Source organism: Protopterus annectens, chromosome 10.part0, assembly GCF_019279795.1.
Source record: "Protopterus annectens isolate FY-2018-M chromosome 10.part0, PAN1.0, whole genome shotgun sequence".
Classification (NCBI taxonomy): domain Eukaryota; kingdom Metazoa; phylum Chordata; order Ceratodontiformes; family Protopteridae; genus Protopterus; species Protopterus annectens.
In genome coordinates, this window is record NC_056744.1 from 1,648,261,636 (window position 1) to 1,648,286,850 (window position 25,215).

The 25,215-nt window shown below is 37.9% G+C and overlaps 1 protein-coding gene across 1 annotated transcript in view; it reads left to right on the top strand.

Annotated features, from left to right (window-relative positions):
• Positions 1-9,520: 9,520 nt before the first annotated feature.
• The window catches only part of LOC122814365 (zinc finger protein 729-like), a 448,289-nt gene continuing 432,594 nt past the window's right edge, over positions 9,521-25,215 (top strand). The window contains 1 exon segment of the mRNA XM_044086949.1: positions 9,521-9,894. Coding sequence (XP_043942884.1) covers positions 9,652-9,894 — 243 coding nt within the window. The 5' untranslated portion in view covers positions 9,521-9,651.

Below are 25,215 nucleotides of genomic sequence, written 5' to 3' on the forward strand. Positions count from 1 at the left end.
TGTGGTCTCCAATTGCTGCAGGTGTTTGGAAGGGAACATACCAAAGGGAGCATTGTACTTTATTATTGGCCTAATGAGGGATGAGTATGGGGGGTTATACCCTCTTTTTTTCTAGAGGCAATACCCTTACTTATGAGATGAGCCATGTAAAATACCCTTCTTACCACTGTGGAGACATGGTGATCGAAGTTAAGGTTTCTGTCGACCTGTGTGCTCAGATTTCTCACCACTGACTGTGTGTTTAGGGTATTGCTATTAATGTGGTAGTTTGCAGGAACATCACCCTTGCTGAACGGGATGATAATCCATTTTTTTGGATTAGGTTTAAGACTGTGACTTTGGCACCAGTCATTAGTCTGCATAAGACTTTCTTGAAGGGATGTTAACACTGTTAGAGGTTTCAGTGATCACTCCCAGTTTGCAGTCATCAGCAAACTTTGTCAGACACAGTCCTTTACTTTTAGCCTGCACTTCAGAGAAGCAGATTCTGAATGGTAGGGGTCCCAGAACCAATCACTGTGGAACACCACTGATTACGGGTTTGTTTGAGGAGGTGGAGTGCCCTGTTTTGACTGTAGGAGTTCTATCAGTGAGCCAGTTTGCAACCCACCTGACAATATATGGGTTGATACCCAGCTGGGTGAGTTTATCAATGATGCCTGAGTGGGGAATTGTGTCAAAGGACTTGGCTAAGTCTAGGTAGGCCATATGCACAGATTTGCCCTCATCTAGGGCTTTGGTGACTGTCTGGAAGAAGCCCACCAAGTTTTACAGGTGTGTTCCCCCTTGACAAAGCCAAACTGGGGGGGGGGTCGAGCATTTGGAGATTATCTATATCTTTGTTAATAAGGTCCATGATGATTTGTTCCATGACCTTGCAGATAAGGCTGGTCAGGCTAAAGGGTCTACAGTTCCGGGAGTCCATGGATACACACCCCCTTTGTGCAAAGGGATGACAGTAGCTGTTTTCCATTATGCTGGGACAAAACCAGTGTTTAGGCTGTGATTGAAAAGTGTGCCCAATGGTGATGCTAATTTCTGTTTTAACCCATGTATAACACAGCCCAGGATGTTGTCTGGTCCCGTAGAGGCTTTATTTTTGGCACTGGAGAGGGCATTTAAGACCTGCTCCTTGGAAGAGTACATGCCCATGATTTGATGACTTTGATGCAGAGAGGGAGGATGCAGGAATCATTTGAGGTGGTGTGGACACCACTTCTTTCACAGACCTCCAGCATTCACATACAGGTAGAGTAGAAGGTCAGTGTTTTGTTGACACTGGTAGTTCCTGGCCATGTGTGCATGTTATGGTGATTGTGTACATATAACTGTTAAATGCATCTTCATCAGCTACCCCATCAGCTGTAACACCAACTCTGCAGACAGCACATGGTAAGTCTGGTCATCCTAACCATAGTACAAAGTTATATACACATTACAATTCACACTAACCACGCCATTACGTATTTTTTAATAAGGTCACCATGAGAAACAATTGTATGCTGTGCTACATCATAGTAGGCTGAAACTGATAAAAAATGTCTGTTACTGATGATGTCATTACTCTCATACAGATGTCAGAGCCTCTGGACAGTGTCATACAGTCACAACTTGTACTGGCAGAGCCCTTTATGTCACAGCAGAAGGTAGTCACTAACACAGGCTAACACTCTCAGCATAATGAGGCAATAATATTACAAAGGGGGAACACCAAATAACTTAACATCTTTTTCCTATGTACAAGGTAAACCCCTAAAGGAAGAAATAACCTTGCCTAAGGTACCTTTATCCCATGACATGCCTGTAAGCAAGCATGCCAGGTGTAAAATATCTCACACAGTTTGCACCAGAGACATGCAAGCTCTTATCTGCCCAGCAGTAGATGTACTGTGACACAGATCAGGTCCAGGCTACTGACACTGAGAGTCGGGTAGAGGTGGGTGTAGTGCTACTGGGCATGCTTGATGAAATTCACCAGCACGTGGGAATGGTGGAGGCCAGAGTCAATGCCTTGATGTTCCTCATTTGCAGAATGGTTGCACACATGGCATCTATGTCATCCTGTATCTGTACACTAGTAAGGACTTACAGGAAATGCTTTAGGGACAGTAGCACACATGGACCACATATTGATGAGGTATTTCCAGTGCCGCACATGGATGAGGAAGTTTCAGTACCACGTGTGGATGAAGTAATTTCAGTACCACATGTGGATGAAGTAGTTTCAGTACCACATGTGGATGAGGTAGTTTCAGTACCACGTGTGGATGAGGTAGTTTCAGTACCACATGTGGATGAGGTAGTTTCAGTACCACATGTGAATTAGGTAGTTTCAGTACCACATTTGGATAAGGTAGTTTCAGTACCACATGTAGATGAGGTAGTTTCAACATACATGGTGGATAAATAGGTCAGGCACTAGATATGTCAAAGCAAAGTGCTGCAGGTATGCATCTGGATTCCCCCAAGAAAAAGGCACTTAGGTCTGGTCCTCTCAGACAAGGTCTAGGTCCTTCAGCACTGATAGGTCAATATCAAGAGGTTCTCTTGCATCCAGTAGATTCCATCATCAGAATAAGTTATCATTAAGCTGATATGCTTGCACTTGTTCATGATGTCTGGGACCATGACCAACATTGTATTTGTGGGACATTGTGTATGACACCTTCCAAATGTACCTCAAGTTTTGAACTGCAGTAACACAGAAGTTATTCACTATGAAAGCAATTTGAAAAAGTGGTATAAATTCCATCACATTACGCTTGCTCCAAATATGAAATGCTGCATGTATTTCTTGCTCCTGAAAGATGAAAGAGAAAAATATACAAAAAAGGAGAACAGTTGCAGGATTGACACACTTCATGATGGAAAACATTTACTAAGTAAATGCAGCTTCAGTAGCACATCACTTAATTACTCAGACTATAGCCCTGCAGTTTTTTCATAACAGCTGCTACTTTACAGTTCCTAAAACCTCTGCCAGTATAAGTAACACTTGTGCCACTGACCAGTAAACACCATGCAAATGATGATAGATATTACCATCTGAGCACATAATTTGTGTATGATATGAGGAGAAATGCCTGATGCACAATTCAATATGACAGTGTACCACTTAGCACTACCCATAACTAGCACTGCTTGCATCAGTTATCATCTTTGTAACTTTAAACCACCACATTGTGAATGTCATGGCCCATGGTTGTGGACTTGATGCTGCCACTTTGCCTGCACAGCTGTGTACTGTGTACAAGCCTAGTGGAGGGGTTGCTGGACTGTCACTGTCAGCTGAAACTAAAGCTATCATCACTAGTGGGACAAACAGTAGAGAGACCTGCACAGCCACTTTTGGTTACTAGCCATGGCAGTTGTACACCAGAGTGATGCATGATCATTTTATCAGAATGCAGTAGGCTGTAAAGGTTGTGCATACAGTACCAGGCTCATATTGAAGGGCCCATACCCATCTAGGTACCAGAAACAGGCTTTGAGCAGGCAAACCTTTGCTAAGTAACTGTCCATTTCTGAGACAGGGTGGTGTTAAAGCACTCATCAGCAGTTCCTTGTGGGTTACAGACTATTGTCATTAGGCAAGGTTTGAGAGAGTTGCCTGCATCTCATGGAAAACAAAATGGGGGGGGGGGGGGGGCACATAAAAAAGGGGGGGGGGTTAGTCAGTACCACCTATGACACTATATAGATAGCTTAAGAAATACCTTTTTTAATAACATTATAATACTCTGTACTTACCAGCTAGGTGAGCATGAAGAGTCCTACCATGCAGGATGTGGCATTATAATGAAATTCTGGGCCAAATGTGTGAATCATGGGCACTACCAGGATGCTGAGCCAATACATTTGTAACACACACTCCCATGCATCACATGCTGAAGGCATTGCAGTATCTCTTCCCCATGGTGCATATGGTGTCCTTACAGCAACATGGGTTCAGTCTATCACATGAAGTACCTCAGGAAAGCATGTTACTTCATACAAAGCGTGTATGCTATCGGTTCTGTTCTGTGGTGCTAGTGGGAAATAGATATGCTCATCTGTCTGTGCTAAGACTATGTCAAGGAACTACTGCAGTAATAAAATAAGAAACAAATGGCCACAGCTCCAAAGGCAAACCAAAACTTTAATATGTGAGCGCTTTCATTCACTCAAATCAAATGAACTTCTTCAGACAAATTCAAACAGTAAAACTCCTCTTTATATAACCATGAAATCACATGACCAATAAAATGCATTGCATCACAATTTTAAAACTGGTTGTTAAAAGGCATATACATATTTATAAAGATGTTTACATATACTTTAAAATAATTTATAACACAAAGTGGAGCATTATTAATTTATAAAAACAATCAAAAAGGTGTATCCATACAAACCTGTAAGTACATAAAATATTGTCTTATAAGAACATTCTATACTGAATTTCATAAATTCATTCAGCGTAATAAACTTTTAAGCTTGAGTAAACACGTAACAGAACACTGCTCATTAAGGCCTGAATAACTCTGTACATTTAAAGTAAGTTGCCACCATAACTCTTGTCTTTCAAGTAAAAGGGATGTATGCCCACCTCTAGGGCTCTCCATCACCTGGTCGATCAACTTAAATTTAAGTGGTGTCTAGGGTTGTCCCTAATGTGGTTGGCCAAAGCATTATTTTCTCTGTTTCTATTTATACTATAAATGTGTTCATAGATCCTTTCTTTGAACCTACGATTGGTTTTGCCGATATAAAACGCCAGACATAGTTGACATCTTGCCAAATATACCACCTTTTAGAGTTACAGTCATATCTAGCAGTGAGCAAAAAATGCCTATTAACAATTGTATAGTCCCTACCTATATCTATGTACCTACAATAGGCACATGCTTCACATTTAACCATTCATGGGTTCCTGTTGTACAATGTATGCTCTTTCTCCAATATATTTTGAAAAGTTTCCTCCTTTTCTATACACAACTGTTGGTAGGGCACCCAATTTAGATCTAAGATCTATCTATTCCATAAGGATACTCCAGTTTATTAACAGGGTGCCCTTATGGACTCACCATAAGGTGTATATGTAGTAATTAAGCTGACAATATATTTATTCTTATTCCTGTTGTTATTACTGTGTATTGGCATACTTATGGCAGCCCATCAATACAGTGCCTATATTTGCCTTCTGTGTTGGTATAAATGTCAATCTACAGTCAAAGGTCAGCTGGTTAGGGCAGCACAGATGATCATCTTGAATATAGAATTCATGCAGGAATGCAATAATTTAAAACAAATGTTTGAAAGAAAGGGCTATCCAGAAGTGTTACCGCAGGGACTCATAAAAGAGGTCCAAATAAAAAGAAGGGAGGGGCACTTCTCACCCATTCTGAGACCATCAGCCGTATTAGCTCATACTCTTAGCCCAGCCACCTCAAAGGGTAAGAGTGCTGACATAAATATGCCAATGCACAGTAATAACAATAGGAATAAGAATAAATATATTGTCAGCTTAATTACTACATGTACACCTTATAGGGGCACCCTGTTAAAAACTGGTGTTTCCTTACGAAGACACAGACCTTAGATCTAAACTGGGTGCCCTACCAAGAATTGTGTATAGAAAAGGAGCTAACTTAAAAAAAATATTGGAGAAAGAGCATAAATTGTACAACAGGAACCCAGGAATGGTTAAATGTGAAGCATGTGCCTATTGTAGGTACATAGATATAGGTAGGGAATATACAATTGCTAATAGGCATTTTTTGCTCATTGCTAGATATGACTGTAACTCTAAAAGTGTGGTATATTTGGCAAGATGCCAAGTCTGTCTGGTGTTTTATATTGGCAAAACTGATTGTAGGTTCAAAGAAAAGATTTGTGAACACATTTATAGTATAAATAGAAACAGAGAAAATAATGCTTTGGCCAACCACATTAGGGACAACCCTGGACACCACTTAAATTTAAGGTGCTCGACCAGGTGATGGAGAGCCCTAGAGGTGGGCATACATCCCTTTTACTCAAAAGACAAGAGTTATGGTGGCAACTTATTTTAAATGCGCATAGTTATCCAGGCCTTAATGAGCAGTGTTCTGTTATGTGTTTACTCAAGCTTAAAATTTTATTACGCTGAATGAATTTATGAAATTCAGTACAGAATGTTCTTATAAGACAATATTTTATATACTTATAGGTTTGCATGGATGCACCTTTTTGATTGTTTTTATATATTAATAATGCTCCACGTTGTGTTAAAAATTCTTTTAAAGTATATGTAAATATCTTTATAAATATATATATATGCCTTTTAACAACCAATTTTAAGATTGTGATGCAATGCATTTTATTGGTCATGTGATTTCATGGTTATATAAGGAGGGGTTTTACTGTTTGTATTTGTCTGAAGAATTTCATTTGATTTGAGTGAAGGAAAGCGCTCACCTATTACATTTTTGGTTTGCCTTTGGAGCTGTGGCCATTTGTTTCTTATGTTATTAGTGCTTTATTTGTTGTTTTTTTAACTACTGCAGTGTCCTTGAGATAGAAGCCTCTGAGATGTTCATTGTGAATCTAGTCTGTCTCTGGAACGTCCCCATGGCAGGTATAGTGAGAACTATATATAATTTAATATCCACATGAACAGGAAGTCCATGCATTCCCCAAGTTCCCATTTGTGGCTCATTCAAGCTTAAGAAAGCTGTTATTATAGTCTGTTTGTATACCTCTGTTTCCTGGGTACACCAGGTGTTGGTATGTGCGAGATAATCAGCTCAAAACTCAAAACTGTAAGGCTTTCTGCAAAACTGAGCATCTTCACCAATTGCAACATGACTGGAAATGTGGCCAAACTGCTTTGCATAACCCATGTGCAGATGCATATCAAAATAAACTAAAAAGGGAATAATTAGTAGAGCATATAAAATATTGCATGATAACTTTAAGAATCGTCACAGGAGGTTAGAAAGGATTGGGAGGAGAGATTGGATAAGCAATTCACAAAGAAACAATGGGAGGATATATGTATGTCCCCCAAATATGCAACAAAATCTAGAAGATTTAGGATTTTTGCTTGGAAATGTTTACACAGATATTTTTATACCCTAAGTAGACTCCAGGGAATTTTTCCTCAGGTAGAGAGCAAATGTTGGAAGTGTGATGGGGAAGAAAGAGGTACGTGGGAAAATATTTTCTGGGAATGGAGTGTCTTGGCGGACATTAAGGAGTCCCTGCAGGATGCACTGTTGGAGATGTTGAGTGGGCAGATTAGTATGATGAGGAAGATGGTTTTCCTGAGCTGTGATACAGAATTGGAATTGCCTAGACATAGTAAGGTCTTGCTGTGTCTAATTATGGTGACTGCCAAAAAAAAAGCAATTACTAGAAAATGGAAATCAAAATCTAAACCAACTATATGAGAAGCAGTGAATATAGTAACATAGATAAAACAACTGGAACTGAGATCTTTATAAAAGGGTAGGAGCAAACTACATAGGAAAACATGGGAATTGTGGGAACAATACATACAGGAGAGGAATGAGGTTTAAAACAACGCAGGACTTAAATAATCTATGTAATGTTTGACTGAAAATGATTGGGTAGATTATAAGTGATGTGTAATGTTTGCAACTGGGAGTGTGTCAGTATGGTTTGTGATGTAGAATGCTTGCAACTAGGATTGTGTCGGTGTGGTTTGGTTTTCATTCATACAAATGCATGATTGGTTATGTTGTAAGTGATGGCGTAATAAAGATGTTTCTTGTTTAAGATAAAAAAAAAGGGCAGGTATTGAATCATTTATGTAATGTTGCTTAGGTTATATGATATATAACAATATATGTGAAAAATAATGCTTGTTAACGTTAATTTGTTAGTACAGTTTGATTACTTTTGTATAAATGTACATTTGCCTATGTCACAAGTGGCAATTCAACAAAGGTGTTTAAAACTACAACAATGAATTGCAAAACATTGGAAGAGAGCATTTCCATAAATAAGTAAGTTGCATTTTAACACATTGGTCATTTGCATTTCTTAATTCTTCATTTATGTAAAACTTTCAAAATCGGTTTCAAACTGTTTCACTTACGCTGCAGTTTATGTGTCTAACTTTTGCCATGTTTGCACTTGTATGTGACCAGCAGGCATACCCACTGTATTTAAGTGTAATAACTATGAAAACTGTACAGAGCATTCAACATTACAAGTTAGGAAGCAAGCAATCCACTGGTCTGTAGATCTTATGGCTTTCCATATCAAATGATGGTTGCTGCTGTGACCTCAGCATACTTCTGTGTTGTACATTACTGATGTGTTATTAGCTTGCTAGAATTTTGGTGCCAGACTGGGGGAGGGGGCATCATTTATTGGGGAAATAAACTGTAGTGCTATAAAATTAATCTTTAACCAAAAGTGTAGTAGGTTAACATTCTCAAAATGGATGCATACACAGCAAAATATGAGCTATGACTCTGTAAAAGTAAACTGCAATAGAACTGCATACTCACTATTTATATGTACACCAATAGCATATGCAGTAATTTAATAACAAGCATATTTTTATGCTGAATACTCCTTTCGTGCAGGTACAATGCGAGATATTAAATAATAGCAGTCATTAATTAGATTTATACTATCCTATCTAACTCGGCCTTTTATTCTACTTAACAAAGTTTCATGTTATGTTTTCTAACAGGACTCCTAGCCATACCTCTCATCCCCTTAGCCCCAGAAATCTGGACAAGCTTAAAGTAATGGGGATACAAAGGCCAAAAATAGAGACACATTTTAAATATTGCTCTTATAAACTCAGAAAGTTGCTAGACTGACAGGATTTGTGTTAACATGCATTTTCTGAAGGGTATGAAGTCCGAAATGCAAGTGAATATCATTATTTAGTGACTTCAACCCTTGGTGATTAGCCAGAAAAATCACACATTTTATGAGGAAAAGATAAAAAATATGAGGTAAAAATCTCAACATGCTGTGAAAATTAGGACATTTGAAAGGTATGCCCCTTGCACTCACTGACTATGAAAACACATTATGCATTGTCAGACATTACCTTCTGTTTAAAATACACAAAAGTGGCATCTTACTGTGTAATCCTGTCCTGTGAAAATATAACATGCAGACTGAATGTTTTATAACCAGAAACATTTAGTTATCACTAACACACAGGAGAAATACATGGTAGGAGAGTAGAGATGGTTATGACAAAAAGTTTGACATAAAGCTACACTAGAGTTTATCTCTTTTCATATTGTTCAATTCTGTCTATATTTTTGATTGAAAATTTGATGGAAATTTCTGAATTAAGTATTTGAGTTACGCTGCTGGCCAGCTGTTACATATGGGATCATTTGTTAGAGCTGAAAATGTTGCCACTTTAAATGGAGGCGGTCCTTCTCCACACATTCTACTTCCAGTACTGTGAAGAAGCAAATTAAAGTGCCATGCATTGCTGCAGTCCGGAGCCATAGAGGTTAGCAATTATTTATATGCATAGTGGATTATTTCTTTGTTTTGCTTGAAAATGTAGTTATTCTGGATTATGGGCATCAGTTCTGCAGGCACTGTGATAACAGAATGTGATAAAACCCTCCTGAATGTAGACAGGAACTTCCTACGAAGAGTTACACGAAGTGACTGCTGGCCAATATGGTTCGAAGATCCCAAAGACTGAAAGTCAGAGAAACAAAGCAGGAAACAGACTGCAGAGAAAAATTAGAGACACAGACATTGTTTGCTACAAAAGGGAGAACAGAGCAGTGTTGTGAGGAGCACAGACAAAGACTGGAGTTGTTCTGCCACGAGGATGAGCGCTTTATCTGTTTTCTGTGTGTTCCCAGACATTCTAACCACCATATTGTGTTTCTGCATGAGGCAGCCTGTGTATTTAAGGTAAGGGATGCTGTCTGATAACTCACGTTAAACAACACAGCCTTCCTCAATGACGTGCTGAATTTTCAGCTTTGAAAGTAAAATTCTTTGGCTTATTTTTTGTTAATGGGTAGTGAACATGAAAATACACATATACATTAGTACAAACTACATACCTGGGAGCTAGACTACATGCCTTTTATTGCTGTAGGTTATACAGGTATAATATTTCCAAACGGTGACAAAATTTGTGTGTGTGTGGTGTGTATGTATGTATGTATGTATGTGTGTGTGTGTGTGTGTGTGTGTGTATATATATATATATATATATATATATATATATATATATATATGTAATTAATTATACGTGTGTGTATTTGAATACATTTAAATAAATATGGTATGCATACAATTTATCAGCAGTTCAAGCTGTCAAATTGAAAATAACCTGGCACAGCTGATCAAAAATGAGCTGATTGAACTTGATATATATTTTCTAGGCAAGATTGTGGTACAATGGTGTTAGGGAAGTTTGACCTTTCTTCACTGTGTTGTAATCTCAAAGTTTATGTATATAATTTGCAGGGATGTGTTTTATTTATTCATGTATTTATTAGTTAATTATTTGTTGATCATGCACTAAAATTACCAGTGGGGGGAATGTGTACTTTCCCCTGTGTTGTACAATTAAAGAATTAGAATATATAAATTACTGGGGGTGTAATGAGTGCAGGGTGGCTTGCTCCATTGCAAAAAATGTTTCTGCTCCATGTTCCATGGTTATATCATAGAGCAATGTGGGTGTTTTGGCAATTGTAAGAACACTCCTAGAGAGTGAACGAGAGAAATAGATATAAAACAAATGCAAAACATTGCCAGATGTGTGTGTGTGTGTGTGTGTTTGTCTTGTTTAATGAAAGGTTGTTTAATACCATGATGTTCGCATAGGGTTAGCAAATATGAGTAAGGTGGTGCAGGTTGGTGGTAAGTTTTTCTAAACAAATTGCACCCATATTTAAAAAAAAAAAAAAATTTCTATATGCAGACACAGCACACACATGCATATTATTACTTATATCCCCTTAGCCAGTCCTTACTGTAACCCTAATCCAGAGCCCAGAAAATAATATCCCTCTGAGGACACTTTTATGATGCATATAAATGCGTTTATTTATATATGTATATGTGTGTGTATATATATACATATATATATATATATATATATATATATATATATATATATATATTTTATTTAATATTTGTTTACCGGAAAAGTCTGACTTGGAACAAAGCCAATTTTCAGTGGAGTCCCAGGGAGAAACACTCCAGACGCATGTCTTTGAAACGTGGGAGGAAACCGGAGCACCCAGAGGAAACCCACATGAACACAGGGAGGACATGCAGACTCCGCAGAGAAGGCACTCCAGTCGAGAATTGAACCGGAGAACCTCTTGCTGTGAGGTGACAATGCTACCGTTGCACCACTGCACCGTCCAAATATAGAAATGTGTATATAAATATAAACAAGAAGGCTATGGGTTCTAATCCACAGTAGGTACTTGATACAGTGTAATGTTGGTGATGCACTTGTGTGCCATCTTTCAGATGAGGCATTAAATTGAGGTCTCATCTGCAAAGATTCCATGCATAACACATGGCGGAAAGAAGAGCAGTCCCCTGGTGCCCTAGCCAAATTTCCCCTAGTGATTTTGAATACCACCATGTGTCTTCCCTAAAAAGAGGACATTAGCCTAGAGGAACTAACCTGGTCAACAAAGAATAAACATATATACACACAACCTCAAAATAAACAGTAGTCGACATGTAAATAGTTTATTACATACAATTAACTATACTGCCATTTAAGGAAAGTACATCACAAAAATAAGTCTGGGTTATAGTTTCATGATTACTGCAACACATTAAACCCCTGCATCCACAAAAGATATAATTTATACAGTTATCCCAGTACCTTTCTCTGCTGTAGCTGTTCATTATACTGTCAAACGCACCATACTCTATGTGACCCCCCCCCCCATAATGTACAACACTGAACTGGTAGTTTAGTAAACCAGGGAAAATAAGGCTGCTGCTACACACACACAATGCTCTGGTAAAATATACAAAAACTGTTTACAGGGGGCTTCACCCACATACCCTATTACTTTTATATACTAACTTAACAATTGCACAATTGCAGTAAAAGGGCAGTCTACATTACAGTGTTACACTCCCCCAAAGCAGAATCATAGGTTCATAGGTGTGTACTAGGCTAATGGCCCTGGAGCCTTTACAAGCCTAGCCCATAGAAGTGCCCTAGCGTCATGCAACCCGTTAGTTCCCAGTGCCTCTATCACGTAGAGCCACTGGAGTGATCCCCCAGGGTGCACTTTCTATTTCCCATCCACTCATCAAGATTTCTCTTGAAGAGGGCCAGTGAGGTGCTCTGCTTAATATGTATGGGAAGTTGATTCCAGAGCATGGGCAGTCTCTGGGTTATGAACCTGTCCCTCCAGCATGTTCTGTTGATTGCGGTAATGAGGTTGAGGTCTGTGGAACGTGTGGTGCAGAGGGTTTGGGATTTCTTTAGATGTAGCGAAGGCTGTGCAGCAGGGCTGGTAACTCAGCACGTAAAAATCCACTACCAAACATTAGCGGACCGGAGTTCCACTGTGCCGACCTCTAACCGGCATAAGCCGAAAGACACAACAACAACAGCGTTTCTAACAGAGCTGGGTCAGACGTGACTTTGTAAGTCAAGCAGAGATCGCCTCTTAGTAGACGATATGAGACCGAGAATAGCTGGAGTTATTTGAGTCTGCCTGTGTGTAGGACATGTCTTTAAGGCCCAGGATCCTCTTTATGAGGTACTTTTGTGGCCTTTCCAGCTGTTCCGTGTGTCTAGTGAGGTACATGCCAAATGGGGCATTATACTCGATGAGTGGCCTAATGAGGGAAGAGTAGAGAGAGAGAGAGATGATGATGACTTCTTTCTTCCTGGATGCAAAACCCTTGGTAATGAGATGTGCCACATAGAAGGACTTTCTGACCACACTGGCAATGTGGTGGTCGAAGGAGAGGTTGCTGTCAACCTGTGTCCCCAGATCTCTTATAACATCTTCAGTGTTCAGTGGGCTCCCATCGATGTGGTAATTAGTGGAACTGAGTTTTTCCCAAAGGGGATGACGAAGCATTTTTTGGCATTAAGCTTAAGGCCATGGTTTCAACACCAATCATTGGTCTCAGTGAGGCCTTTCTGTAGGATGTCTACATCACTTGGGGAGTTAATAATGGTTCCCATCTTGCAGTCGTCTGTGAACCTGGTCAGCCAGAGTCCCTCCGTGTTGGCCTGGACTTCTGAGAAGTAGATGTCAAACAGGAGAGGGCCCAGGACCGATCCCTGTGGGACTCCACTCATAACTGGTCGGCAGTCTGACTTGGAGTCCGCTACTTTCACACTGTGGGTTCTGTCTGTGAGCCAATTTGCAACCCACTTAGTGATATAGGGGTTGATGCCTAGTTTGGTGAGTTTATCAATAATTCCTGAGTGGGGAATGGTATCAAAGGCCTTGGCCAGATCGAGGTAGGCTGTATGAATTGCCTTGCCCTCTTCCACAGCTCAGGTGACTGACTCAAAAAAGTCAACCAGGTTGAGTAGGCATGATCTACCTTTCAGAAAACCAAATTGAGTGGGATCTAGAGTTTGGAGATTCCCTATATCCTTGCTAATTGGGACCATGATGATGCGCTCCATAGCCTTACATATCAGACTCATCAGGCTAATGGGGCGGTAATTCCCAGGGTCTGTAGTCGCTGCCCCTTTATGGAGAGGGATGACTGTAGCAGTGTGCCATTCAATAGGGACAAAGCCTGAGGTGAGACTGTAATTGAACAGGGCACACAGATGTGGTGCCAGTTCACTTTGTAGTTCATGTAGAACATATCCAGGGATATTGTTGGGTCCCATGGAAGCTGTATTCTTGGCCTTGGACAGTGGAGGTGGTATTCTTGACTTTAGCAAGTGCTGCCAGCACCTGGTCCTTGCTGATAGCTGGGAGAAGTATGCTTGAGGGGATTTCACTGGGTGGGGCTGGAGGAGAATGCGGGGTGTAGTTTGAGCTGATGTTTTCAAGTCAGTACAAGTGGTACCATTCATCACCAGTTCAGCACACTGTTGTGTGTGAATTTTGACAAATTGTCACTTAATAGAATGTAGATTGCCTTTGAATAGTTCCTAATTCTTGCTGGTTTGGCTGGATTTTCTGGGTTGATTTTTTTACTTCAAATGAGTCAGCTTTGTGATCTGTCCTCACTAGTGAGGACATGACAAAGGGAAGTGCAACACTGTTCCATGTTGTTGAGTATCAGGTCACTAGAGTCAGTATGTTTGATCGTCTCGGTAGAGTATGCACTATCTGTTCAAAGGGTTTTTGTGTTAATGAAGTCCAAGACACATTGTGCCTGTGACTTTGAAACAGTGTGCATTTTCCAGTCAATACAGGAATAGTTAAAGTCACCATGAATAGGGTGTTTGGATGGATGGTGAACACCACTAGTAGGTTTAGTTAGTCATGAGACTCAACGGGCACAGATGGTGACCTGTAGTTTGCTTTAATATGTCGAGGAACCTCCGCAATAGTGACTTGCACATGGATGAGCTCCATGGTAACATCCTGTTTAACCAACCTGGAGGTATGCGTTTGCTAGTATAGATCAAAACATCTCCAGCTTTGGCCCCAGTGTCTGCTGTTGGCCTAGATGTGTGGAAGTCACTGTAGTTTTGAACATCTGGAGTACTTACTATGGCTTTAAACCAACTTTTGGGATCAGCACAGATGTCTACGTTCCCTAGAGTGAGGAAGGCTTGAAGGGTATGGAGTTTTTTGATTAGGTTCTGTGCAGTGAGCAGTAACATCTTAAAGTTGCTTGTAGAGTTTCTCACTATGTTGGTATTGTCTTTTTGGCATTGCTTAAAAAAAGGCTCTAAGGGGTTAGATTAAGTTTTATCCAATATCTGAAAGCCTATGGGGGACAGGTACAATACATCCTTGACAAAGCAACATGGTCTTTTGACCATGCTACATTGGATTCCCCTGGAACAACACCAGAAACTAAGCCAGTTATTAAAATCAAATGCCTGTTTGTTTTTACTGTGGCATCATCCTAGGTGAATGTAGAATGCTGCTTATTGCAAGGCTTATAGATATCTGTGACACATATTTTGAAATATCCATTACATCTGTTTTCATATAGTCCAGTGAAGGAGGTCTCAGGTCATTTAAATCCACATGGAATATGATAGAGTCATGTTATTACCTGGAGTGCAATAACCTGAGTGCATGCATAATACTGAAAATCCTGACTCCATATAGACAATAAACCATTATTTTCTCCTTGTCTCACCTAGTGAATGGGGCATTTGTGTGTCACCCCATGGAGCCCTCAGTGCTGAGAGTATTAGCTAAAGTGCTTGCCTTATGGGTTTTGCACTTGGGGAACCAGTAGGTATAGGTTTATATGAGATGTTTGATGTTGCTTTTGGTGTGTGCTTTGATTGCTGTGGAGCAGTGTTGCCATTAGATAGCTTTGGAGGTCTTTGAGATTTGGGAAGGTTTCTTTTAAGCTCTTCAGCATAAAATAATCTCTGTATTTGTTGAATGGTATGTGTGAGGGATACAGTGTGGGTACTGCTGACTACCTCATTTGTATGCGACATTCTTGCCTCCAAGGAAGTTGTTTATTTACGTCTCTCACATACCATGTTATTTTCTTTAATGATTAAGTGGTTGTCTGAGAGCATAAGATGCCTTAGGATGCCCAACTAAGCTGGTGACAGATACACACACACACACACACACATATATATATATATATATATATATATATATATATATATATATACTGCTTAGGATTAAGGATTGGGTTTAACAGTAGTTGTCCTAAGGTAGTTTCTGGGGTTACAGGCAGGATGTTATATAATGCTAGGATGTGGTAGTGCTATTCAATGCACAAGTTAGCTGCTTTAAGCTTATTTCAGCACAATGCCATACTGTTTAACAGGTTTCAAATCTGATCCTGACTTTATAGATAAATTTTACTGTCTAGACATTTGCAACTGTACAAGGCACTGCTACCTGCCCCGGCCTGGTGGTTAGCTTCACTCTAAGAAAGAAAACTGACTCTTATGACCTCTGGCCAATATATAACATACTTTGAGCTTCCTGCAGTGTTCCCCAAATAATAGAGACCTGGTAAACATCTTCTGCTACAAGATGTGTAATCCTGGAATTTCTTAACGTAAATGCACAGCAAAAGCAGATCAAGTTTAGATTAAACAAGCAACTACGAAATAACTAGGTCCCTGACTAATTCATCCTTCTGTAAAGAGATTTGGAGGCACATAGCCTGCAAAAAACACCAAACAAAGAAATTACTATTTTTGCCACAAAATTAAATAAGTGCTGCTCAAAACAGTAGTAGTTGGCACTACATAAACAAGTACAAGTGCAGTTAATCAGGAAAATATTCTTAACTTAGCTTGGATGGCTCTGGATGCTATTAAGACACTGGAAAACTGTTGCAGATTTCTGTGCAAGTGTGGTTATGTATTTGAATGTGTGTACATGCTTAGAGCATGTTTGTATATATACACACACACACACACACAAACATATATGTGTGTGTATGTGTGTGTGTATGGGTCTACCTTAAATATCGAAACCCCATTAAATTGAATTTTATTTCATTGAGACCATAAGAAACTAAACCACTAATAATCGAAATACGAGATCATCGACTCCCATTTCATCAACATACTTCTCCGGCATGATACATCCACCACTAATCAATAAATTGCAAGTAAATAAAATCACTCCCCTGTGTGAAAAAGAAAACAGAATCTTAATTCATCCTGAGAACACACCATAATCAGAGTATACCGGAACATCCCATAATAGGTTAGGAAATAAAAGCTACACACTTTGAAAAGCATATAAACCAAATTACATTGTCAATACTGCCACAGTAGTGCTAGTGAACATCCCATAATCCATTACAAAAGAAAAGCTGCAGTCTTTGAAAAGCATATAAACCAAATTACATTTTCAAAACTGTTTTATCACACATTTGGAATGTTATATTGCAATTATACAAATGTGTGAGTCCTAAATTCTGCACTTTCCTTCACAAATTTTGTGCAAAGTGGAAGAAACACCCTTTAGGAGGAGCTCTTGATAACTATGATTTCAAAGTCACATAATATAAACTGTGCATTACACTCCAACTTCTTATCCTCCCAAAAGCTCAAAAACACAGTTCCACCTATAATTATAACACTTAAGAGATTTCTTGGACATGAAACGGAACAATAATGGTAAAGACTTCTTATATCCTCCATAATTTACAAGTCCATGAATACTGTACAGCTGCCTGAGTTGCTTATCTTTACTAACGTATGTACCTTCTATCATCCAAATTGTGGCATGGCTAAGGTCACAGAGATTGTCTACTCTACTGAGGATATTATTGGTTCTTTAACCTTACTGAACGTGCAAGCTTTCCTTACTCTGCTAACCTGCTATTATTTTTGGTTTTATTTTCTGAAGTGTTATGCATCTTAGAAAAATGTATATTTTTTTTGGTGATGAAGTGTTTTAATGATAGATTGATCTATTACAAATGTTAAATCTGTTTCTTTATTTATAACATATAGATATGTAATAAGTTGTCTCCAATGTTTGTATATGTATTGCTTGTTACTGGATTTTTTATCTCATTAATATTATTAGTTTGAATTATTATTCTTTTTGTAATATTTTTAGATGTTTAGGAGATATTGAGTAAGAAGCTGTTTTAAATTTTTCTAATGCTAGTCCAGTTTTGTGTGATATCAATTCATTAAATTTATCATTGACAAATTTTTATTTCCTCTTTATTGGAAACACGTTGTTTCTCTCCCTTTTTCCTATTTTTATTATTAGACATTCAAACTAAACCAAAGGATTTTTATTCCATTTGTTTTTTCAAGTTACTTTTGTACCAATATATTGAATGACCATAGATATAAACTTTAAAAGAATCCCATACCATAATTGATTTAGAATTTGGAGTATTATTAAAGCTTATAAAATTATTTATTTCATTGAGTAACAAGGTTTTATGTTCTTTATTTCCTGTAGTATATGCTGGAAGTCTTGTAATATATGGCAAGTTTTTAAAATCTGATTCCACCCTTAAAACCAAAGCATTATGATCAGAAAATGGACAAGGTATTATAGTAAAAGTATTTATTTTAGAAAAATATATTGAAACATTAATAATTTATCAGCTACTCTTTGAGTTCCAAAATTAAAAGAATAATGAGTAAACTTTAAGGAGTCTGTATCTTTAAAAGTAAATGTATCTTCAATATTAAAATATTCAGTCCAAGCCTTCCAAGATCTAGCAATATGATGTAATTTGAACTTTTTACCTGAATTAGATTCTGAGTTATCTAATAAACAATTAAAAATCTTCTTCTATAATTTCGCTTATAATTATTTGTTACGAAATCAAGATGTTTTTAGCTAATTTATCACCCATACCAGGGAACCAGTATAAGCTGACAAAAGTGCATATTCTATTTCTATATTGTATTATGATTAAAGTAAATAAACCTTCCCATTCTTCATATTTATATATAATGTGAGGCATCTGAGGTTCATTTTTCCAAAGAATGGTTACACCTCTTCTTTTATATTTGAAAGAAGATTGGGCTAAGACTAAATATTTATTAGAATTCCAATTATTATTTCCAGTTTCAAATGAAATAAAGGTTCCTTAAAGAAATACTACAAGTGGTTATTTAATTCTAGGTATTTTACTAAATTTGTCGCATGTATCGAATGTTGACAACATCGAATGCTAAAACATCAAAATCAAAACAGCGAAAGCTGATAACATCAAAAACAGGAACTCCGAACAGCAATGGTTGGCCGACTGCATACCTGTACTCCTTAAAAGAAAACCCTAGTCATGTACATGACCTACAGATTTCAGCAAATGCTCGCCTTCCACTACCTGTTCTGTTATGGCTCTACGTCTACATTTCTTCACATGTTTTAACTTACAGCACCAGTAATGTCTATTTTTAGAGATTCTCTCTAGATTGTACAAGTAGCCATCAACCAATAGCATGGCATTCCTTTTTTGGGACATTTACACAGGTAAATAATCTACCTATAATGCCCGGAGCATCGGGATACGCAGTTGCGGCCATGTTGCTATCCAGTCGTACGAACATGTACGAGTATATTAGGTGACATTTACTTTTATATACGTTATGAATGCAAGTGATTAACATTCCTTAATAATACTCTCATTTATAATGTATCATAGGTATAATTCATGTCTTATGTGTTTAAATGTAGGACAAAGAGGTTGGATTTATGAGTGTAGTGTGCTGTTTGAAAACATATTCAACTGCAGTGTGGCCAACTATGATCTTTCCAATTAAAAGTTTTCGATATTTTCACATCTCGACGTTATCAGTTTTCGCCGTTTTGATTTCGATGTTTTAGCATTTGATGTTATGATATACATGCATATTTGTCCTCTTTTTAGCATTATTTAAACCATTAACATTTGAGATAAAGTTAAACCTACAGAAGTTTACAATTTAGAGATAAATTTAAAAAGTTTTGAGAGTAGTGACATAGTAAAGAGAGTAATACAATTATTAAATATAGGCTTGTGATAATCTTATAATTAGCATCACAAGTAAGAGAAAAAGAAACTTAAATACAGAAAAATTGATATTTAAAAAACTGACTATCGATGCTCAAAAGTTCGAACTGGCAACCTCAAAAACGGAAAAAAATCGAACGTGAAAAAAAAATATTAAACACCCAAAACAACACAAAAGCCGCTCTATGCAGGGGGCAAGCCCCCCTGCACCCCCCACACCCCCGCTACTTAAATATACCAACTCCGAGATCGCAGTACAGTACAGTAAAGGGAAATCTTCCCTTCCCGCATTCTGTGGTGATCGCCGCTTTACATTTCAATGTTTTTCTGTTTTCGAGGTTGCAAGTTCGAAGTTTTGAGCTTCAAACTTGTCAGCTTTTCGATTTTGTGATATACACCCAAAAAACTAAATCTAAACATGGAATATCTATATTCCCAGTCTATAAGAGAGAAAAATATCTCATGATCCACTCACTACCTATTGAAGAAAGAAGAATCATTCAAATACAGAAACTCTTCAGTAAGTTAATATAATGTGGGAATTCTTTGCATAGTTGGGAATAATAAAGAGATATTAGTATAATTAGAGATTAAAATTAATATTTGTTTCTAGTCTAAAAGCTTATGTAATATAAACCATAGGAAAACTTTTAGTTTCTAAAATTTTCTTACAACTGACAAAAATATGTTGTTGAAACAGAGTAAATCACAATTTCAGTACTAGTCCTAAAAAATATACACATTTAGAATGAAGAATTTGACTCAAATCCATAACATTCACCATATTTCCTATCTAAATATATAGTCATAGGTATAAACATAAATATATCCCTAAATATAGCCTTCAGCAACATGACTTTTGTAATCATGATAACTATTGCCTAGTCCACAGATCATTTAGAAATGTTAAAAGTTTCAAAGTTTTCTCAGTATTTAAGCAATTCACCTGGTAATGACTACAATCTCATGTTTAGTGTCTGCTGTTGAACATTAGAACAGAGTCTTGTTACATTTCCAGAGATGTCTAACTCCTTTTAGATAAAAAAGTGAAAAGTACAATAAATTTGTGGAAAAAAACAGACTTGTCACATAGAGTAGTGAGAGGAAGAAGTGAGTATGCATTGTACGTATTGTGTGAAAATGACCAGAAGTTTAAAACTGGAACTGAAATTGAAGAAAGTGCTACAGTTGACAGAGAGAATAAATAAATAAAACAATGTCCGAAACCAAGCAGCAGTAAAATGAAGTAAAGTCATATATTTGCAATGTTAATTTATACAGTATAACTTAATATTTTAAGGTGAGTACTTGTAAGTAAATGCAAATTAAATGACATGGGCTCGAGTCCCACAACAAATGACACTACATATTAACCTGTATAATTCATAAACCTAGAAACCATAATGTAATGAGTTTGTGCATGTCGCTAATATTTTTGGGAGTATACATGTAGAATAATTGCATAGTAAATATTATGCAGCCTTTGATGTTTATTAAATACAAATGCTATTGGAATATGTAGACTTGGACTTTCATCTAATTTACAAGTACTCACATAATTAGTAATCTATCAGTTACAATCAAAGAGAAAGACAATAGCAGTCCTAAAGTTAAACATTTGTTTCCCGTGAAAATTTATATAATAGTTAATATTATACCAGACATATTGGGTTCTAAAGGCCAAAGAGATTTTATCTTGTTATGAAAACAACACAAATTTATACTATGATTTTATGTTCATATGTTTGATAAATAAATTAGTTCTTTATAAGTTAATAAATTAGTTCTTTATAAGTTAAAAAAGAAAAATAGTTTTATAAGTTGTTAAATAGAAATATACAATAAAATAGTGTGTATATGTGTGTATATATATATATATATATATATATACATATATATATATATATATATATATATATATATATATATATATGGATTCCATTCACTTGATTGAAAACTCACTTCACTGAACATGAAATTACTAGGATCACTTCTGAAAGTTCATTTCACTGAAAACTCACTTGACTGAAACTCATTTCTTTGAAAGTTATATATGGCCTTTTCCCCACTGTAGTGCGATCCTGGAGTTAGCATATATAGTAGGGGGGAGGGCGCAAAGCACTGCCCCCCAACATTGGGGGGTGTGGGGGCAAAGCCCCCCACATATTAACTATATATTGTCTTTTGGAAACTGTTCATTTGACTTGTATCACTCTGCATAGTGTCCAATGTTTAATATATGTGGGAGGCTATGCCCACACCCCGCACACCCATCCTTACTATATTTACTAACTCCAGGATCACACTACAGTGGGGAAAAGGCCATATATAACTTTCAACAAAATGAGTTTCAGGTGAGTTTTCAGTGAAGTGAACTTTCAGTGAAGTGATCCTAGTAATTTCATTTTCAGTGAAGTGAGTTTTCAATCAAGTGAATGGAATCCATATATATATATATATATATATATATATATATCTCTATCTATGGGTTCATGTCTATCGATTGACAACTCACTATATCGACATCCACTTCACTGACATCTAAAATAACCAACACCGCAAATCACAGACATTTAACAGGTAAGAGAATTAAATTTAGCTAATCATGCCTACCAGACATGCATAACACTACCATACTTACTAAAACATGGTAGGCATGATTAGCGAATTTAAATATCTTACCTGTTAAATGTCCATGATTTGCGGTGTCGGTTAATTTAGATGTCGGTGAAGTGGATGTCGATATAGTGAGTTGTCGATCAATAGACATGAACCCATATATATATATATATATATATATATATATATATATAAATTTCCATATGAAATGACAGGGGTAAGAAAACGAATGTTACAAAAAATGGAAGATTAATGAAGTAAGGCATTTATATGAATTAAAGCTATTTTTATAGGTTTGTTGGTTCATAGGTGGTTAGGGGGCTATTGACCCAAAGGTCATTATACACTTAGCTATGTGTACCCAATATGTAATACTAGAGAAACTCAGTATAAAAGATCTTGCCTAAACTTAAGATCTTAGCAATGATTGCCCTTCTATCTATCTATGAACCTATATCTAGGAGGGTCACAGGTGAAATCCCTGACAAGGAATTTACAGTTTCCCATCCTGTCATCCAGGCTACCCTTAAACAGGGCCATAGAAGGGCTTTGTTTGATGTGAAGTGGTAGCCTATTCCAGAAGAGTAGCCACCTGTGAGAGACATATCTGTCTTTCCAGTGGGTCCTATTTATGTTTCAGGCCAGGTTACGGTCCCTGGAGTGGGTGACCCTTGTCCCATTTGACTTGTGGATGTGCAGCTTTTCCTTTAGGTTTTAATCCAAGCTTGCTCTGTATGCCAGGCACAGGTCTCCTCTAAGTAGTCTGTACACTGCTGAGTACAGTAACATTGACTTTGGTCTTATCAATGTAAACATGTGCTGGAGACCCTGAAGTTTCTTGGTTAGATATCTCTTAGGTCTCTCAAGTTGCTGCAGGTGCCTGGTAAAGTGCATACTAAAGGAAACATAACACTCAATTATTGGCCTGATGAGGGTTGAATACAAGGGTGTTAACGACCTCTTTCGCTCTAGAGGCAATGCCTTTGCTAATGAGGTGTGTGATGTAGAATACCTTCCTTACCACAGTATATGGATCCATATCAGATCCACGAAAGAACACTTACCTGAAGACAAATTCACTGAGACCACATCGCTGACACAACACATCACCAACACAGGTAAGTACTGCGGAACGAAATGTATTCCCATTTCTGCAATTATAAAAAACAAGAAACATGTATATAGCAGGGGGGCAATCCCCCCTGCACCCCCCACACCTCCCCTACTTAACTATACCAACTTCAAGATAGCACCATATTGTAGAAACAGGAATACATCCCTTTAGGCACTACTTACCATTGTCGGCGATGTGTTGTGTCGGCGATGTGTTCTCGGTGAACTCGTCTTCGGGTAAGTGTTCTTTCATGGAACTGATAGGTTCCCCAGTAGACACATGGTGGTCAAGTATATACTACAGTCGAGTTGCATTCCCAAGTATCGCACTGCTGAGTTGTTACTTAGGGTATTATTACTTGTATGATAGTCTGCAGGGATATCATTTTTACCGAATGGGATGATGATGATTCATTTTTCAGCAGATCGCGTTTGAGTCCATGGATTTGGCACCAATCATTGGTTTGTATAATCCCTTTTGAAGTATATTGACATTGTTTAGGGATTCAATGATTGCACCTAATTTGCAGTCGTTAGCAAACCTAGTCAGCCACAGCACCTCTGTTTTGGCCTGAACTTCTGAGAAGTATATTCCATACAATAGGGGGCCCAGCACTGACCCCTGTGGAACTCCACTCGTGACAGGTCTGATGGCTGTGGTAAAGTCCCAACTTTGACTGAGTGTGATCTGTCAATGAGCCAGTTAGCAACCCACCTGATGACATAAGGGTTGATATTCAACTGGGAGAGTTTATTAATGACGCCCGAATGTGGGATTGTGTTAATGACCTTGGCCAAATCAAGGGAGGGTGTATGCACAGATTTGCCTTCGTCTGTGGCTCTGGTGATGTTTTTAAAGAAGTCCACCAACTATAAAAGGCATGACCTGCCTTTGACAAAACCAAACTGCATCAAATCAAGGGTTTGGAGATTACCTGTATCCTTATTTATAAAGTCCATGATGATTTGCTCCATGACCTTACAGATAAGGCTGGTTAAGCTTATGGATCTGTGTTTCCCAATGTCTGTTGCTGTACTCCTTTATGATGGAGGATGATGGCTGCTGTTTTCTGTTCAGAAGGGACAAAACTAGCACTCAGGCTGTGGTTGGAGAGTACCTAATGGAGTGGCTAACTCATGTTTTAGACCATTTAAAGAGGATGTGTTTTTGGCCTTAGGGAGAAAATGACTTGCTCTTTGGAGATGCAAGGTGGGGGAGATGTAAAGAGAATGCTTTGTGGAATTATTAGAGGGGTCAGGGGTGAAACTTTAGCTATTTTCATAGGAGCAATGTGTGTGATACCAGCCTCAGCTAGTTCGGCACACGCCTGGGTCCTACCTTTTAGGTTACAGATGTAGCTGAAAAATGCCTTGTGGTTATCCTTAGCTGTTGTTGCTAATTTTCGAAGTTGTCCTTGGAGGATTTTACACATTGTCTTATTTGTATGTTCAAGCAGAGGAGGGTGCTCTTCCAGTGCTGGGACCTCTCTTTTTTTTATTTTTAGACAGAAACTTTTTCCTCTTCTTGTATAATTTGTTGATGCTAGATGTCCATCAGGGAGGCTTGTTTTTTTCTTGAGGATCTTGTTTCAGTTCCATCAGGTACAGCTATGTCAATACGTTTGTGTATACCTTAGTGTAGTTGTCAATGCCATCTGTGGGAACAGGAGCTTCAAAACTATTTATGCTATCCCTTAGGAGGGTATAATTAGCTTTGGTGAATTTTTTAGCCTAATTTCACCTGAGGGGTTCAGGTGTTATACCTACTTCAAATATGACAGATTTGTGATCAGATGAATTAGTGAGGTTCCTGTGCTTGTGGTGGTGAAATGGTCACCCATGTTGGTGAAGACCAGGTCGAGAATATTTGAGCCTCTCGTGGGGTGC